At 35.7% G+C, this 19,296-nt stretch overlaps 1 protein-coding gene across 1 annotated transcript in view; it reads right to left on the bottom strand.

Annotated features, from left to right (window-relative positions):
- Positions 1-9,045, bottom strand: part of LOC143239232 (sonic hedgehog protein-like) — a 90,866-nt gene extending 81,821 nt beyond the window's left edge. The window contains exon 1 of the mRNA XM_076480139.1: positions 8,442-9,045. Within this exon, the coding sequence (XP_076336254.1) occupies positions 8,442-8,798 (357 nt within the window). The 5' untranslated portion in view covers positions 8,799-9,045. The remainder of the gene's footprint in view (positions 1-8,441) is intronic.
- Between the last annotated feature and the right edge of the window lie 10,251 nt (positions 9,046-19,296).

The following is a 19,296-nucleotide window of genomic DNA, read 5'->3' on the forward strand; positions in this document are numbered from 1 at the left end:
CTTATTTTTAAGGAACTTTTTTGTTATCGTTAACACAAGTAAAAAAATTGGTAATTATCTAGTATTATATAGGGACAACAATACCAAGAATCACAGAAACAAGATAGGTACACAAAACTATATGAAATACGCAGCGTAAGTAACCAGCATGTACCGAGTTCAAGACTGTGTCGCACAATTCGGTTCAAATAATTTTATTCAAACTTGAATTCACACAGCTAATAGGAATTCAATATTTACTTGTAAATACAAATTATTGGAAATAGTTGGCTACGTAGTAGTGATGTTTGTATGATTTTATGTCTTCATCCCTATTGGTTGGTGTTGTCATCACTACATCGTACTTCGTCACTATTGGTTGGTATTGTCATCACTACATCGTACTTCATCACTATTGGTTGGTGTTGTCATCACTACATCGTAATTTATCACTATTGGTTGGTGTTGTCATCACTACATCGTACTTCATCACTATTGGTTGGTATTGTCATCACTACATCGTACTTCGTCACTATTGGTTGGTATTGTCATCACTACATCGTACTTCATCACTATTGGTTGGTATTGTCATCACTACATCGTACTTTATCACTATTGGTTGGTATTGTCATCACTACATCGTACTTCATCACTATTGGTTAGTATTGTCATCACTACATCGTACTTCGTCACTATTGGTTGGTATTGTTATCACTACATCGTACTTCCTAACTATTGGTTGGTATTGTCATCACTACATCGTACTTCATCACTATTGGTTGGTATTGTCATCACTACATCGTACTTCATCACTATTGGTTAATATTGTCATCACTACATCTCACTTCGTCACTATTGGTTGGTATTGTCATCACTACATCGTACTTCATCACTATTGGTTGGTGTTGTCATCACTACATCGTACTTCATCACTATTGGTTAATATTGTCATCACTACATCTCACTTCGTCACTATTGGTTGGTATTGTCATCACTACATCGTACTTCATCACTATTGGTTGGTGTTGTCATCACTACATCGTACTTCATCACTATTGGTTAGTATTGTCATCACTACATCGTACTTCGTCACTATTGGTTGGTATTGTTATCACTACATCGTACTTCATCACTATTGGTTGGTATTGTCATCACTACATCGTACTTCGTCACTATTGGTTGGTGTTGTCATTAGTACATCGTACTTCGTCACTATTGGTTGGTATTGTCATCACTACATCGTACTTCATCACTATTGGTTGGTGTTGTCATCACTACATCGTACTTCATCACTATTGGTTGGTGTTGTCATCACTACGTTGAACTTCGTCACTATTGGTTGGTGTTGTCATCACTACATCGTACTTCGTCACTATTGGTTGGTGTTGTCATCACTACATCGTACTTCATTACTATTGGTTGGTATTGTCATCACTACATCGTACTTCGTCACTATTGGTTGGTGTTGTCATCACTACATCGTACTTCATCACTATTGGTTAGTATTGTCATCACTATATCGTACTTCGTCACTATTGGTTGGTGTTGTCATTACTACATCGTACTTCATTACTATTGGTTGGTATTGTCATCACTACATCGTACTTCATCACTATTGGTTGGTGTTGTCATCACTACATCGTACTTCATCACTATTGGTTAGTATTGTCATCACTACATCGTACTTCGTCACTATTGGTTGGTATTGTTATCACTACATCGTACTTCATCACTATTGGTTGGTATTGTCATCACTACATCGTACTTCGTCACTATTGGTTGGTGTTGTCATTAGTACATCGTACTTCGTCACTATTGGTTGGTATTGTCATCACTACATCGTACTTCATCACTATTGGTTGGTGTTGTCATCACTACATCGTACTTCATCACTATTGGTTGGTGTTGTCATCACTACGTTGAACTTCGTCACTAGTGGTTGGTGTTGTCATCACTACATCGTACTTCGTCACTATTGGTTGGTGTTGTCATCACTACATCGTACTTCATCACTATTGGTTGGTATTGTCATCACTACATCGTACTTCCTCACTATTGGTTGGTATTGTCATCACTACATCGTACTTCGTCACTATTGGTTGGTATTGTCATCAATACATCGTACTTCGTCACTATTGGTTGGTATTGTCATCACTACATCGTACTTCATCACTATTGGTTGGTATTGTCATCACTACATCGCACTTCGTCACTATTGGTTGGTATTGTCATCACTACATCGTACTTCATCACTATTGGTTGGTGTTGTCATCACTACATCGTACTTCATTACTATTGGTTGGTGTTGTCATCACTACATCGTACTTCGTCACTATTGGTTGGTATTGTCATCACTACATCGTACTTCATCACTATTGGTTGGTGTTGTCATCACTACATCGTACTTCCTCACTATTGGTTGGTATTGTCATCACTACGTCGTACTTCGTCAATGTTGGTTGGTATTGTCATCACTACATCGTACTTCATCACTATTGGTTGGTATTGTCATCACTACATCGTACTTCGTCACTATTGGTTAGTATTGTCATCACTACATCGTTCTTCGTCACTATTGGTTGGTGTTGTCATCACTACATCGTTCTTCGTCACTATTGGTTGGTGTTGTCATCACTACATCGTACTTCGTCACTATTGGTTGGTGTTGTCATCAGTACATCGTACTTCATCACTATTGGTTGGTATTGTCATCACTACATCGTACTTCGGTACTATTGGTTGATATTGTCATCACTACACCGTTCTTCCTCACTATTGGTTGGTATTGTCATCACTACATCGTACTTCATCACTATTGGTTGGTGTTGTCATCACTACATCGTACTTCATCACTATTGGTTGGTATTGTCATCACTACATCGTACTTCGTCACTATTGGTTAGTATTGTCATCACTACATCGTTCTTCGTCACTATTGGTTGGTGTTGTCATCACTACATCGTACTTCGTCACTATTGGTTGGTGTTGTCATCACTACATCGTACTTCGTCACTATTGGTTGGTATTGTCATCACTACATCGTTCTTCATCACTATTGGTTGATATTGTCATCACTACATCGTACTTCATCACTATTGGTTGGTATTGTCATCACTACATCGTACTTCATCACTATTGGTTGGTGTTGTCATCACTACATCGTACTTCATCACTATTGGTTGGTGTTGTCATCACTACATCGTACTTCGTCACTATTGGTTGGTATTGTCATCACTACATCGTACTTCATCACTATTGGTTGGTGTTGTCATCACTACATCGTACTTCCTCACTATTGGTTGGTATTGTCATCACTACGTCGTACTTCGTCAATGTTGGTTGGTATTGTCATCACTACATCGTACTTCATCACTATTGGTTGGTATTGTCATCACTACATCGTACTTCGTCACTATTGGTTAGTATTGTCATCACTACATCGTTCTTCGTCACTATTGGTTGGTGTTGTCATCACTACATCGTACTTCGTCACTATTGGTTGGTGTTGTCATCAGTACATCGTACTTCATCACTATTGGTTGGTATTGTCATCACTACATCGTACTTCGGTACTATTGGTTGATATTGTCATCACTACACCGTTCTTCCTCACTATTGGTTGGTATTGTCATCACTGCATCGTACTTCGTCACTATTGGTTGGTGTTGTCATCACTACATCGTACTTCCTCACTATTGGTTGGTGTTGTCATCACTACGTTGAACTTAATTTATGTAATATTTTAAGCTCATGTTCCTTTATTTTTAAACAGTTTCACTGAAGTAGGTAGATAAATAAACATCTGTTTTATTTTTATAATTCAATGGTAATATATATAGTGAATATCACATCTGTTTTGTCAGTTTATTTATAGCTCTTGTAGAATTACTTCAGATATTGATAATATACCATATAGTTGGCTAAAATATATTATTAACCATCACTGGTCATAATACTGACCTCTTTGGACTTTGTGTTAAGGAACGTACAGTAAGGAAAGAACACATGAAAAGTATTTTGGTGTATCAGCTCTACATCATCTTATATTTATTTATATTTATATTTACAAAATAGTTTATTATTTATTTTGAGACTTTTTTTCCCCTTGTAGCTAGTGTAATAAAACTTAATACTGTATGTATTAATTTATTACACTCATTCACTCCGTAAATAATATAGAGGTTGGCTCCCTGAAGACACCGATTGTATAGTGTACAAAGCATCGAGTATTATATATGTAACAGTCTTCTAATTTTCATCTGTTATTGGCTGGTAATTCTTGTTTCACCATGTACTTAAGCTATCTAAAAGAACAACAGATTCGTGTAAGAAAGCTAACTTCAAGATGCAGCAATAACATCCTTTACAATAAAATTATGTTGTTGTTTTTTCACCTTATACTAAGCACTAACGAGATTAGGGATAGCCTGTTACCAAGTGCTTTTAAAGTGCTTCTCTGTCGTTCTGAAGTTATTACAAAAACTTCTCACACTGTTTGATTAGAACGGGAAAAGAAATGTGAACCTTTTGTTTTCTCAATACGCCTGAGGCTGATATGAATATTAAAAACGTAATTAAAACTCAGTACAGAACAACGTTTCGTACTATATTTTAATTAAAGAGTTAATACCTATAGCAGTTGTCTTGAGAATACATTTTTACTTCAAGTGGGTTTCTCGTCATTACGAACAATTTATTATTTTAGTAAGTTTCAAGTTCTCCACTTTAAAAACACTTTTCAATGACTCTGGGAGTCTTACAAGCTGTGAAACATTAGATAATGACAACTAGATGCTCGGATAAAGCTGTAACTCAACTTTCGAAGTTATTTGTATTGTAGAATAAGCGACTAAAAGCGACAGCCATTTTTGTAACTCAGCCCAACCCAACATTTTAAGTACATCCTGATAAATGGTTTTATGAAGTGCAGTAATTTCGTAATTCGTAAAAAAGGTACACAATCCAATCTTTATTTGTACCTCTTACGCCTCTTTAGTTATCTACCCTCCAATACCTCTATTAATATTCTAAACACGTTTTACGATTCTTTGTCCACACACGTGAGCTTCCTGCTAAAAACAATCACTCCTATAAGTTTTGTGTAAAATGGTGCTTTACTTTTCCCTCAGTGCATTGTGTAAAAATAGTTTGACCGCAATTCAAGCATAAAAGATGTAAAACTAAACAGTATCGAAACTATTGTAGAAATAAAAAAAACAAACGTTTAATTTTATTATTTAAATACTAAAGTATATTTAAGACGTAAATCAGTTGATCAGACAAATAAACTAGTTACACGTCGCACAGCCGGAATCAGTCAAAGCTATTCCGTCTGAAGTACCTAATAACTTAACAAGCTGTTTGGGCGTGAGTACATAAAGTACAATAGAACAAACAATTTTATCTTATAGTTTTAAGTTATTTTTGGTAAGTAATGATGGCATTGCGGTAAATGTTTGTTCTTAATTTATTTACGAGCGATTGTTTTGTTTGTGTTTTTGAATATTTCTCAAAGCTACTCGAGGGCTATCTGCGCTAGCCGACCCACTATCACTACCCACCGCCAACTCTTGGGCTACTCTTTTACCAACGAATTGTAGAATTGACCGTCACATTATAACGCCCCCACGGCTGAAAGGGTGAGCATGTTTTGGTGTGACGGAGATTCAAACCCACGATTCTGAGATTACGAGTCGAACGCCTTAATCCAGCTGGCCATGCCGGACCTTTTTGAGCGATAAAAAATTACAACATAGGAAAATACTTTATGTAACACACACGTGTATATATATATATGTATATACATACATACAACCGCGCCATCTTGGATTCATGTGCCTAACGTGTTTATTTTTTTCGAACTTCGCGCAAAACTGCTTGAGACCTATCTGTTTTATCCGTCTCTACTTGTAAAGTGATATGTTAGATGGACAACTCTAATGGTACTCTTTTATCAATGAATGTAGGGATTGACCCACACATTAAAACACTAAAGAGGCGATCATAACCGGGGGTGGAATTCAAGCCCGCGAGCCTCAGATTACGAGTCGAGCGCCCTGACTACCAGGCTCGTTCATTACACATGACACAGGTTCATACAAAATGTATGACAAAATAAATTTTGATTAGATAATTGTTCCAGACGTCGCTATTCTTTATCCCAGATACCAGTGTTCCAATTTGGTTTAGTATAAAACTACAAAATGGATGTTTTTCACTGTGTATGTCTCGAGGATTGAGTCCCACATTTAGGGTTACAAGTAGTGAAGTTTCAGTTGAGCCAAGAGAAAAAAAACTTAGCTAACAAAGATATATCTTTCTTTGTGATAATCACGTTATAATTAAGGGTTATGCGACAATATTTAAATATTACAGTTCTCCACAATAGTGAAAGGAGAGGAACTCTACGAATTTACAAGTCTGAAATTCGGGTTTGATTCCGTTAACAAACATCAGACAGCCCTTGTGTAGATTTTAGTTAAATTTAATAAACTATACAATATGAGCTGAGGTTTCCATAAATCTATAATATGACATATTATATGTACATAGACTGGCCCGAGATCTGCGGCATCTAAAACATTCAGTAATTTTGAGAAAGAGGAAACACGTGTAACAATATCAGAACTGTGAACATTTTTAAACTGGTCCGATGTCTACGGCATCTAAAACATTCATTTATCAATATGAAAAATTTCATATCTGAAGTTTCAATAGCAATTAAAGATAGAGACATAACCGTACTGTTGCTGGTCTGAAGTTTCAATAGCAATTAAAGATAGGGACATAACCGTACTGTTGCTGGTCTGAAGTTTCAATAGCAATTAAAGATAGAGACATAACCGTACTGTTGCTGGTCTGAAGTTTCAATAGCAATTAAAGATAGAGACATAACCGTACTGTTGCTGGTCTGAAGTTTCAATAGCAATTAAAGATAGAGACATAACCGTACTGTTGCTGGTCTGAAGTTTCAATAGCAATTTAAGATAGAGACATAACCGTACTGTTGCTGGTCTGAAGTTTCAATAGCAATTAAAGATAGAGACATAACCGTACTGTTGCTGGTCTGAAGTTTCAATAGCAATTAAAGATAGAGACATAACCGTACTGTTGCTGGTCTGAAGTTTCAATAGCAATTTAAGATAGAGACATAACCGTACTGTTGCTGGTCTGAAGTTTCAATAGCAATTAAAGATAGAGACATAACCGTATTGCTGGTATTGAGTATTCATTTTGACACGAAGCTTTTAGATCAAAGACCTAACAATTACGAGTTGAAATTTTAACACATATAATAACACCAACAATCCTTAATGCAAAGAAAGAACGTTGTGAAAAGTTAAGAAACATTCTGCTGTTCAAACACTGTTTGCCTAAAAAAAAACATGTCTTCCGAGTTTGAGTTTTATAAATACTACTGCATTTGTCATATAGAACTATCTTACGGGTTCTGCGGTTCTCCGTCAGAACTTATCATGGAGAAATATACTCGAGAAAAAGATAACACGAACGTCCATTTTAAAACGGTATCGTGTCTTTTTACCTCGTGCATTTACTATGATAGCGTAGCAATGTATTATTCATTATACGTATCTGTTACATCATCACCTGCAACAATACAGGACTGATAACACTACAACCACAATTGCTGTTTAACAACGTAAAGAAAACATGATAGTTGCGTTATTGTGAAATTAACTCGAGATACTAACTTTGAAAATTGTATTATTAAAACGTTACATTACAACAATAGTTATATAATAATTGTATTCTGTACTTTAAAATAATCGGAACGGCGTAGTACTCGTTCAATAAACAAATCCTATTGTAAAAAACTGTAACTTGTAACACAAAATAATTATATTGGTTTGAAAGAGCAGCGCATTTTGTCATATATTATCCGAGAAACATATAGACCAAGAAATAACTGAAGACATTTGACTTAACATATGACACTGAAATACAGTTTTGGTGAATAATTAATTTAAAAAAATACGGTAAGAACAATTATTACAGTACACAAGTTTTAATTTTAATAACTACAACGTTTTGACCCATTGGGTCATCATCACGCGAGAGTTAGATTCACAAAAAGGGCAGTCGTTGTAAATATGTTAAGTGAACAAACATCTCTGATTATTTATGAATTCGTTAAACAATGGAGTTACTTCATCGAGAGATTCCACATTCAACTGCCTGTTTTCAATGCAATTCTTACCTGATGACCACCCGATACTATGGATTGAAACGTTCTAGTTAATATAATCAGAACTTGCATATATACTGTAAATGTTGCTGTTCTATTTACGAATTAATTATCCAGTTGATTAAAGTTCTCGTTGAACATCGTTTAAAGGCATAACGATTTAGTACACTGATGTCAGTACGAGTTGGATTACCGACATCTTTCGCAGTGTCAAACTCCTACTGCTATAGTTTCGTACCGACATCAGTTGACTTACTTGTGTCATAAGTCGGTCAGCAGCAGTTCCTTCTTCGTCTTTGAATATGATAACCAAGTTATAATTCGGCACTAATTCCTTAAATCTCTCGTCGTCTCGTCTAATAATTCCTTCTCTCAGTCCACTAGCTGTCAGAGTTGTCTCGGCAACGTTCGGCACATACTGTTTAAAAACTAACGGGGTAAGCTTGCGCGATCTCTGTCTGATGGCACTTCCACGCCCAGGTCCGCACCCTATCACCGGCTGTATGAGAAGCAGTAAAAATATTACTAAAGTCTTGGGACATTGTTGAAACTGGGATCGAATACTGTATGTTAAGGATGAACTTACAAACAGAGGTAACATGTTTCTGTACATGAGGTAACTTGTTTAACTACAATATCGCCTTTAGCTTCAGTGTTGGGGCTGTGAAAGAAACTCATAATCGCACGTGAACACCTCCAAAAGTGCAACCCTAACACTTATTACTACCGTATATATACCACTTATAGAAAAAGACCTGCTAAGGCCTTCCTAACGTTTCCTACCCACACACGTTTTTTTCTTTTTTGTTGAGTTTCCTAATCAACGGCTAACACAGACCTTTTTTTTTATAGATGTTTCTTTAACTGAAAATAGTCCATCTTTCTAATGAGAAGCGAGGCGCTGATCGACTAGTTTTTCGACCTGGGATTGGCGCGGACATTAGTTAGCATAACTCTCACCTTTGACTGTTAAACATACGAGTTATGGCCTACTTCGTTGATGTGAGGTCGTATCATCCAAATCATTGATAACAACACCGTAAGAACTCTGCTTCTCCTATCTCTTCAGGCATCTGGACATTTCATTGGCAGGATCACATTGACTAAACTTCCATCTACGTTTTTAGGTGCTCTCATGCCTTGACTTTGGAAAAGAGAGAGTCATTTTCACCTCTGCAAGCAACTATACTAACTTGTTTTGATAGCATGAGCATTGCTTAGTGGGGACGGACTCGAGAAACCAACAGCCAATCATAAGAGAGATCAATCGAGGACAGGAGCAAATCCTGCTCAGCTGAAATCTACGTCGAAACTCATTTCTCACCAAAATTAAAAAAAAAAAGTGTACAAACTTTATAGGACAACCAAAATTAATAAGCGCGTACAAACTTCACAGGAATATAATCTTCACCTGCCACTAGACATGTTCTTACCTCACAGCTCAGGGTTAAAGTTCAGTTAGGCTTGAGATCTACTACTTTACAGTATGTTCCAACGTTTTACCGCCCTAAATAACTGCTAGCTGTAAGCAGTTGTACTTAAAATAACCACCGAAACAGTTGGTTTTGTTATATTCGTTATCAAACATTATCTCTTGAAGATAGTCGTTATCTGTGACCATTATTACAATTATTTATCTTAATGCTCGTGACAATATGTCAGATTTAGGGCATCGCACGAAACACTGTTTCTGTTGCTTTTTATATTTAACTTGCTATATCTTCTTTTATAAGAAGCTAATTAAGTATGCAATTACATTAAACATTTCAAGACATGCTTACTATATTTCTCTCAAGACGTGTTTGTTCTTTTATTCTTAGACTTAGAAGTTTTTCTTTTTCGGTTCAAATTTTGTCTCGTGGAAACAGACGTTTTAAATTTTCCAAGTACAATAAATTTAAGCATAAAAACTCGTGATGTGCAAAAGGGGAGAGATTTTAGCGGTTTCATGTCACAGCACTATAAATAAACGTGACGAATGTTCCACTGATAACATGAAACGAGAGTGTGATAGCAAACTAATTTAGAACCAGCGAATTCTATCATGAAGCAGAATTGTCTTTCGAATTTGCTCGTTTAACCTGTGACTGTGACGTGTAGCAAGTTCTGTCATTTTTTTGTGTTATTTGTAATTATTATTATATGGAAATCAAGCATGAAAGTTTTAATAGATGTAACTAACAACACTAAGAGGAAAAGAATTAGTCCTATCTATAAAAGAGTTTGAAATAATTTTGGAACGGTTAATTCTTACAAACCAAGTGCATGATTAAAAAATAAATAAAATTTTATGCACTAGAATCTATAAATAAAAGTCTGTTTTTTTATAATTCCTGCGCAGTGCTACAAAAAAAAAAAAGGCTAGCTGCGCATAACCCGTTTATAATTTTTGTTGTCAATTGGAGGGAAATTGACTAGTCAATAACACCCACCCGCCCATAAGTGATTGGACTACTCTCGCCTGACCAGGTAATGGGATTTGACCATCACTTTTAAATCTTACTCATAGTCACAAACTGTGGACAGTGTTTTTGTGGCAAAGGTTGTGAATCATGAACCTTCAGTTTTGCAGACTGAGCACGTTATCCATTAAGCTACGTCCGACCTCTTACGATTAAAATGAGGTGACATTTCCCGAAACAACGAAGAATTACAAGTTTCTTGTAAAAGTGCAACTTAATCAGACCCAGATTGTAAATACATCTGAATTATGTAACGTTTGGAAAAAATCTTGAATTTACTAAGATTATACCGGTAAGATAACCATGGATTAGGGCTTTCAACCCGTAAAAATAAGGTACCAGCAACGTTTTCCAGTGAGAAATTGTTAAATATTCCTTTTTCCTTTTCCTTGACCAAACTTTCAACCCGTGAAAATAAGGTACTAGCAATGTTTTCCAGTGACAAATTGTTAGATATTCCTTTTTCCTTTTCCTTGACCAAACTTTCAACCCGTGAAAATAAGGTACTAGCAACGTTTTCCAATGAGAAATTGTTTAATATTCTTTTTTCCTTTTCCTTGACCAAACTTTCAACCCGTGAAAATAAGGTACTAGCAATGTTTTCCAGTGAGAAATTGTTTAATATTCTTTTTTCCTTTTCCTTGACCAAACTTTCAACCCGTGAAAATAAGGTACTAGCAACGTGTTCCAGTGAGAAATTGTTTAATATTCTTTTTTCCTTTTCCTTGACCAAACTTTCAACCCGTGAAAATAAGGTACTAGCAACGTGTTCCAGTGAGAAATTGTTTAATATTCTTTTTTCAGTTTCCTTGACCAAACTTTCAACCCGTGAAAATAAGGTACTAGCAATGTTTTCCAGTGAGAAATTGTTTAATATTCTTTTTTCCTTTTCCTTGACCAAACTTTCAACCCGTGAAAATAAGGTACTAGCAACCATTTCCAGTGAGAAATTGTTTAATATATTCTTTTTTTTTTTTCCTTGACCAAACTTTCAACCCGTGAAAATAAGGTACTAGCAACGTTTTCCAGTGAGAAATTGTTTAATATTCTTTTTTTCCTTTTCCTTGACCAAACTTTCAACCCGTGAAAATAAGGTACTAGCAACGTTTTCCAGTGAGAAATTGTTTAATATTCTTTTTTTCCTTTTCCTTGACCAAACTTTCAACCCGTGAAAATAAGGTACTAGCAACGTTTTCCAGTGAGAAATTGTTTAATATTCTTTTTTTCCTTTTCCTTGACCAAACTTTCAACCCGTGAAAATAAGGTACTAGCAACGTTTTCCAGTGAGAAATTGTTTAATATTCTTTTTTTCCTTTTCCTTAACCAAACTGATATTTTTCTCGCTAAAGGTCGAATATATTTTTGTGTTTTGCTAGCATTAAAGCCTAGAAAACGATTGGAAACATTAGAGGTTTCGATACCCGAAGAGGACACAGACACAGCACAGGTTTTGTTTTGAATTTCACCTAAAGCTACACAGGAGCTATCTGCACTAGCCGTCCCGAATTTAACAGTGTAAGACTATTGGAAAGGCAGCTATTCATCACCACCCATCGATTGGGATACTCTTTTACCAACGTATAGTGAGATTCACCGTCACATTTATAACGCCCCAACGGCTGAAAGGTCGAGCATATTTAGTGTAACGGAGATTCGAACCCGCGAATCTCAAATTACGAGCCGAGCACTCTAACTATCTGGCCATGCCAGGCCTCACAGCGCAGACAGCCAATGGTGTAACTTTGTACTTAACATAAAACAAATACAACTTATTTGTTGTTATGAATGATATAAGAGTTTCATTACATAATAATTCACTAATTATACATCCATAAGTTTTGCAACTGTTTGCGTTAAAGATATTTTTAATGAATTGGCTTTTATTTTACGTTTAATGTGCGTGTGTATTTTTCTTATAGCAAAGCCAAATCAAGCTATCTGCTGAGTCCACTGAAGGGAATCGAAACCCTAATTTCAGCATTGTAAGTTTGTAGACTACGTTTTATGTATGCATACAATTACAATAGCGTGTTACAATAACAGTATTTTAAACAAAATTTATAAAAGTAAGTCGATGTTTTTAGATTAAAACATAAATGTTAAAAAAACTTTTATCTCTTTTAGCTATCAAACAATTTCTCGAATTTTCTAAGTTTATCACGTCATGTAAGTATAATACTTGACTTCATAAGGGTTGTAAGTTATGTGAACGTGCCTCTAGATCCACGTACCTTCCACCACCTGACAAGTGTCTATTTACTAAGTTGATTACGTAATGTAAGTGTACTACTTGACTTCATTAGGGTTGTAAGTTATGTGAAGGTGCCTCTACATCCACGTACCTTCCACCATCTGACAAGTGTCTGTAATGTTTTAGTGCACACATCGAGACTGTCGTTCCTTACTACTGTTACAACTGTTTTCGCTGTTCCGTACATTATTTTAATTAAAGTTTTAATACCCATACCAGCCGCCTTGAGAACACGTTTTTAAACTGTCGTCACTTTAGCAGTTATCAGTCTTATCTTCAGCTGAAATAATTTCGAGATAAAGCTAACCGATTTTTCTCACATCTTTAGTGTTCATCCACCCATTCTCTTCAAAGAGTTCTTGCTATTAGTTGTCTCAATTGATCATCAGGTTTTAAAAAATAAAACCACAGAAATATTTTTTTTTCATTTAATCTCGTTTCTGATTTACCCTTTCATCTCTGTTACCTTTAGTAACGAAGGTTATTTCTTTCACCCCTGTATATGTTTCTCAGCAAAATTTCTCAAAAAAGGCTTAACATATTTGGACAAAATTTGGTATATATTTGGACTGTAATACAACTTAGAAGTCGCTAGTTTGTGGGAGCCCAAGGCCAAACTTTTAGGACAATAAAATAAATTCCCACCTGTTAACAAACACTGTGTTTTGCTCTATAACTCAGTCAAAAATGATTGGATTTTAATTAAACTTAGTGGACATACGTAGAACATTGTTTCTCATTATTCTGCCAAAAACGTGTCCGTGATAAACGTACATACATTTTTATTTTGTGAGAGGAAAATTTACCAATCCTGACTGGTAAACGCTCTACTGAGTGTTCGTCCAGTTGTAATGTGACGGTCAATCCCACTAATCGTTGGTAAAAGAGTAGCTCAAGAGTTGGCGGGGGGTAGTGATGATTAGCTGCCTTCCTTCTAGTCCCACACTGCTAAATTAGGGACGACTAGCTCAAATAGTCTTCGTGTAGCTTTGCGTGAAATTCAAACCAATAAACAATCGTATGGTTAATATTTTAAATTTCAAAAGTTACATCAGATATCCTTTAATTTATAATATCATTTTAATGATAAATCCACAAACTGTATATGCACAAATAAAGTTATATCTGAAAACTCATACGTTATAGACAGCTCGAAATACTTTGTCGAGTTGAGGTAAATAAGCGGGAAAACAAAGAAGGTAAACATTAAATATTTCAAATGTAATAAACTGGATTTATACAAAACGATACAGCTTCGAGAAAGTTCTTTTTGATCGGAGCTTTTAGGAGATATACAAACCATAAATATTTCTATATTTATTTATTACAAGAGAGATGTCAACCAAAGATAATATTTTTCTTTGTTTATAATTTATGATAAATTCTGTATCTTACCATAACGTTGCAAACACACACACACAATTGAAAGATAGAGAGTTAACAAAAACAATACCACTTAGCGACAGTTACCACACTGTTTATTTTCAAATGTTTTCTTTTTATATTATGGTCATAGAATATTATTGCTTTGCACCAGTTTCCAGGTGCATAGGAGGCCGTCATATGACAAGCACACAAATATGTTTTTTTACAAGAAAAATGACGTCATGTTGTTCTGTTGGCTACACACTGGAGCTCAAACACTGGATGTTTAACAATGTAAAAGTCAATGAACCTACAATAAGATCAAGGCTGTTAGTTCCGCCTATTATCAATCGTCCTAAGGTTCGGAAATTGTTTTCTAACAATTAATTTCTCTCACAATTTAAAGACGTAAGTTTAACTGCACGTGCAGATTGTGTGGCTCTTAATTTGCCACTGACTGACAAAGTTTTCTGTTGTGCAGCGTGAAAAAGCAATTTAAAGCCAGTAACGACATTGATAAAAGAGTTATTAGTACGTCACAAAAACGTAAATGAAATACTATGGTTCTGCCACCTGGAGCTGATAAACGCAGGTGTGGCTGTTGTGCAAGGCGAGATGTCTGAATTACATAAACTGGTTATTGTGTACGTTTTTTGTTTTTTTTTCAGTAATGAAGTGAACCTAAAATCATGATAATAATTGAAAGATTTGAAAACACGTATTATTACTTATTTATTTTTACAAAATAATCGAATGAGTTTTGTTTTCGAGCACAGCTGTATTGAGCTGTTTGCTGTAACCATTGCAGGGAATCGAACCCTGGATTTTACCGTTTTAAGTCCGTAAACTTAACACCGTTCCAGTGTGGTAAAAATAATCGAATCAGTGTTTCATAGCATGATCCATTCCAACACGATCAATATGGAGAATTATATCAAAAAACAGTTGTTTTGATTTTTCCCCATTTTTATACCACCACGTGTCTATTTCCTGGCGTATTTGCTACGTAAGTCTCTTATGGTTTAAAAATCGATTTAGATCCAATAGAAAAAAAAAAAAGTTTCTCTTTTTTCCAATGTCAAAAATATGAATATTCAAAGAATCTATGGCAAATTACTGTTTCCTAGGTATCCATATAATAAACAAATTACTGTTTCCTAGGTATCCATATAATAAACAAATGAAATGAGGAACCATGAAAAATATCTTTGGAACAGTGTATGTTTTCTTATAGCAAAGCCACATCGAGCTATCTGCTGAGCCTACCGAGGGGAATCGAACCCCTGATTTTAGCGTTGTAAATCTGTAGATTTACCGTTGTACTAGCGGGGGCCCTTTGGAACAGAAGTAGAGAAATCAATGAAGAAGTCCATAAATGAACTTGACATGTGAAACACATGGGTTTATACCAGAGAACTTTCTCCAAATATCAGTTTTGATAGTAAATTAGGTTTATCTACACACCAGATTCTTCTGAGAGATCCTTCGAATGTTAGATAATGTTTTAAAATGAAAGTTTCTTAAACCGAGTGAATACTTTTTGAAAAGTTGTAAAAGGAACAAAATGTACGTTGTTCTTGTTTTTTTTACGCGCAAAGCTACACAGTTGGCTATCTGCACTCAGTTCAACGCAGGAAAATACATTGTTAAACGATATTTAATATATTTTTCTACAGTTTGAAAACACATTGGTAAATCCTTCAGAACAACACCCTGCAATAAAAGACCACAAGAAAAAAGAGGTAACAAAACACGTCCATAACAAAAACTTCTTTCATTTTGCTACGTTTTGTCAAATTTACTAAAACTCTGGAGTTTTGCATATTCCCAAAAGTTAGCAAATAAGTATCTATCGACTTCTAGCCATTTTGTTGTATTGCACTCGAGGTGACTCGGAGTTAAGTCTGAGAGCGTTAGAACGCCAAATATTGGGCCTAAATATTCGCGATGAGCAGACCCAAAAATAACCTATTGTGCAGTTTTGTGGTAAAACAGCAAACAGATAATCTAATGTCATTTGTCTTAAGTATAAAGCAAAGAAACAAATGAAAGAAAATCTTATATCGGCCATGATTATTGTTTCTTGGCAAAATTACTCTTTATAAAAGTTATTAAAAATAGTTCGAATATTTATTTCCAAAAAACTCATAATACAATTCCTGATTCTATAAGAAGAAAATAAATATTTATCTTACCTTCTGTCATTTAAAGGGATTTTACTGCACAGTGAGGGATGCTAATTTTAATCAGTCATAATAAACTATCTTAGCCTAACTTAAAAAGGAATTAACTTTCAGGATGTAACTCATTGTCCTTTTCTCTCTGACATGGCATAACTTGGTTATTAGGGTGTATGACTGACAATCTGCGAGTGGCGAGTTGGAATCCCCTCACCGAACATGCTCGCTTGTTTGTTTGTTTTGAATTTCGCACAAAGCTACTCGAGGGCTATCTGTGCTAGCCGTCCCTAATTTAGCAGTGTAAGACTAGAGGGAAGACTACTCTTTTACCAACGAATAGTGGGATTGACCAAAACATTATAATGCCCCCACGGCTGAAAGGGCGAGCATGTTTGGCGCGACGGGGAAGTGAACCTGCGACCCTCAGGTTATTAGTCGCACGCCTTAACACGCTTGGCTATGCCGGGCCTCCAACATGCTCGACCTTTCAACCGTGGGGTACCATAACGTGACATCAATCCCACTATTCGTTGTTTAAAAAAAAAAAACCGTCCAAGAGTTGACGCTAGGTGTCGTTAAGTAGCTACTTTTCCTTTAATCTATTACTTCAAAGTTATGGATCGCTAGTACAGTTTTTAGTAGTTTTGCGTGAAATTGAAACAAATTCTCTCTCTTTTTGAAAGCCAAAGTGTCACGAAGAAAAATGAATCAGTTTTATGAATTTCTCTGTACGATTTTCATCACCAGTAAAAAACGTACAGCGCCATCTTTGTAGCAGTAACATTATGACTCGAGGGAGCAAGAAGTTAAACAATAATTTATTGTGAGAAAACACGATAATAGGCTTTAAAACGACCGCCCTCGTAGAGTTTTTGTTTCGTCAGGTGCCGCCACTGTAGTTCGTGAGTGGTTGGGGAGCGGTAATGTAAACTGAGTCCCGGGTCCACTACCTGTTTCTGAACTGTCAGAGAAGGAGGGTGGGTACGAGGCTAAAAGCGGTTTTTTTTTCTTTCTTTGTTGTGACACGTTTTCCATGACACGAAATGAATTTGGAGACGATTTACCGTATTTTAAGCCTTGTAAGACGCACTTTTTTCTTTAAAAATACCATGAAAATTCCCCATCCGTCTTTCACGACAAAAGTGATGTATTAAGACAAGAGGTTGGTTTAGGGTCTACTCAAAATGGCATCTCATACAGATCGTAATCTCATTACTTACTAATTACAAGCATTTTCAATAACATAAAACATTTATTTCAAATAATAGTGTTCACACACCGTGAAGAATGTGATGTATTTGACTGTATTTACTCAGTAGGTTGGAAAAAAAAGTCAAGATTACGTCAAAGTGTTCGTTGCTGAATCAAAATTAGGGTGCGTCTCACACGATGTAGCGTATTACAAGGCGTAAAATACGGTAAACACGTAAAGCGAAAAGTGTGAACCAATTAAGAACTTTGATTGCCCTATCCTCTCCCTCCACCACGACCTCTGGTGGGAAAATGTTAGACATTTTTCCATGCCTCAAACACCGTCTATCCTGACACAATCAACCTGATCACAACACGACATTCATCAAAACATTGAACAATTTGCACTCTGTAATTGAATTCATGAAGGGTAAGGTTGAATTATCTAACCATTAATTCCTGTATATATCTATAGGATCAAATAGTTAAAGTCATTAGTGGAGGGGAAGTGAGGATGAATGGTGTTAGCCCTAACGTACGTCGTTCTTGAATTCAATTTTAGATTTATCTTAAATTTGGCCATGTTATATATCTTACTGCTCCCTTCCCCAAAGGTTACAGAAAAAGAGGCTCTCAGAACTGGATGGTAATCTTAGTTTTCAGTCAATTTATACAATATAACGACCTAGGACGTCCATCTGTAATGTAAAATGTGGAACAAATTCTATTCTAGTTTTCTTTGCTTCAAAAGGAGGGTAATGTGTTACGTAGGCCTAGGGGTAGCTCATTAATAACACGCGTATTATTTCAACTAAAAATTATACGATTATTCTCATTCTCAAAAAATAAAATTAAAATATTCCTATGTAATTGAAGAGTGGTGTGTGTGTGTGTGTGACACACACACACACACACCTTTTTTCCCGATGTTTATTTAACAAGTGAATCACTTTTTTTTGCGCTCGGACAAATCCATTATTTGATTTAAAGGAAGATTAGGGAGGGCAATTTTAAAGTGTTTTCATAATATTAGAACAACCGTGGGTCAGTAGTAAAGAGCAGCTCGAAAGTCAGTGTTGACAAACTGTCTTCCTTCTGCTCTATCACTTTTACATTAGGGACGGTTAGCGCAGATAGCCCTCTTGTAGTTTTGCGCGGAATTCAAAGCAAACCAGAACCGAACCTCTGTTTCAGGCTTGTCCTCCAGCCAGCTATTTAATCTTATCTTTAAATGCAATTAACGTTACACTCACAAATCTGTCAGGAAACATGTCTACTTTATCTTGCCCCCACTAACGGTTACACGCAACAGGGGCGACAGAGAAACAGTTTAACTACGATTTCTTTTAAAACAAAATCCTTTAAGTTATATTTCTCCAACACCAAATTTAATAATGCTTTCATTCAATCAGTTGCAAGCTCTAATACTCACATAATTACTCTAAGTTATTTCAACTCTTCAACTACAGAATAAATAAGGATAATAACATAATTTTTATCCCTCTAATTATTAACAATAACCTCTTAATCGTTAATGGTAATACCTTCACCTAAACTCACGCTAAGGGGTCACATGATACTTTTAACCTGGCAAGTTCAACATTTTCCTTATCCATCTTACCACAGACTTCACCATAACCCCATTCTTTCAAGCTACCACCG

Source organism: Tachypleus tridentatus, chromosome 13, assembly GCF_004210375.1.
Source record: "Tachypleus tridentatus isolate NWPU-2018 chromosome 13, ASM421037v1, whole genome shotgun sequence".
Lineage (NCBI taxonomy): Eukaryota > Metazoa > Arthropoda > Merostomata > Xiphosura > Limulidae > Tachypleus > Tachypleus tridentatus.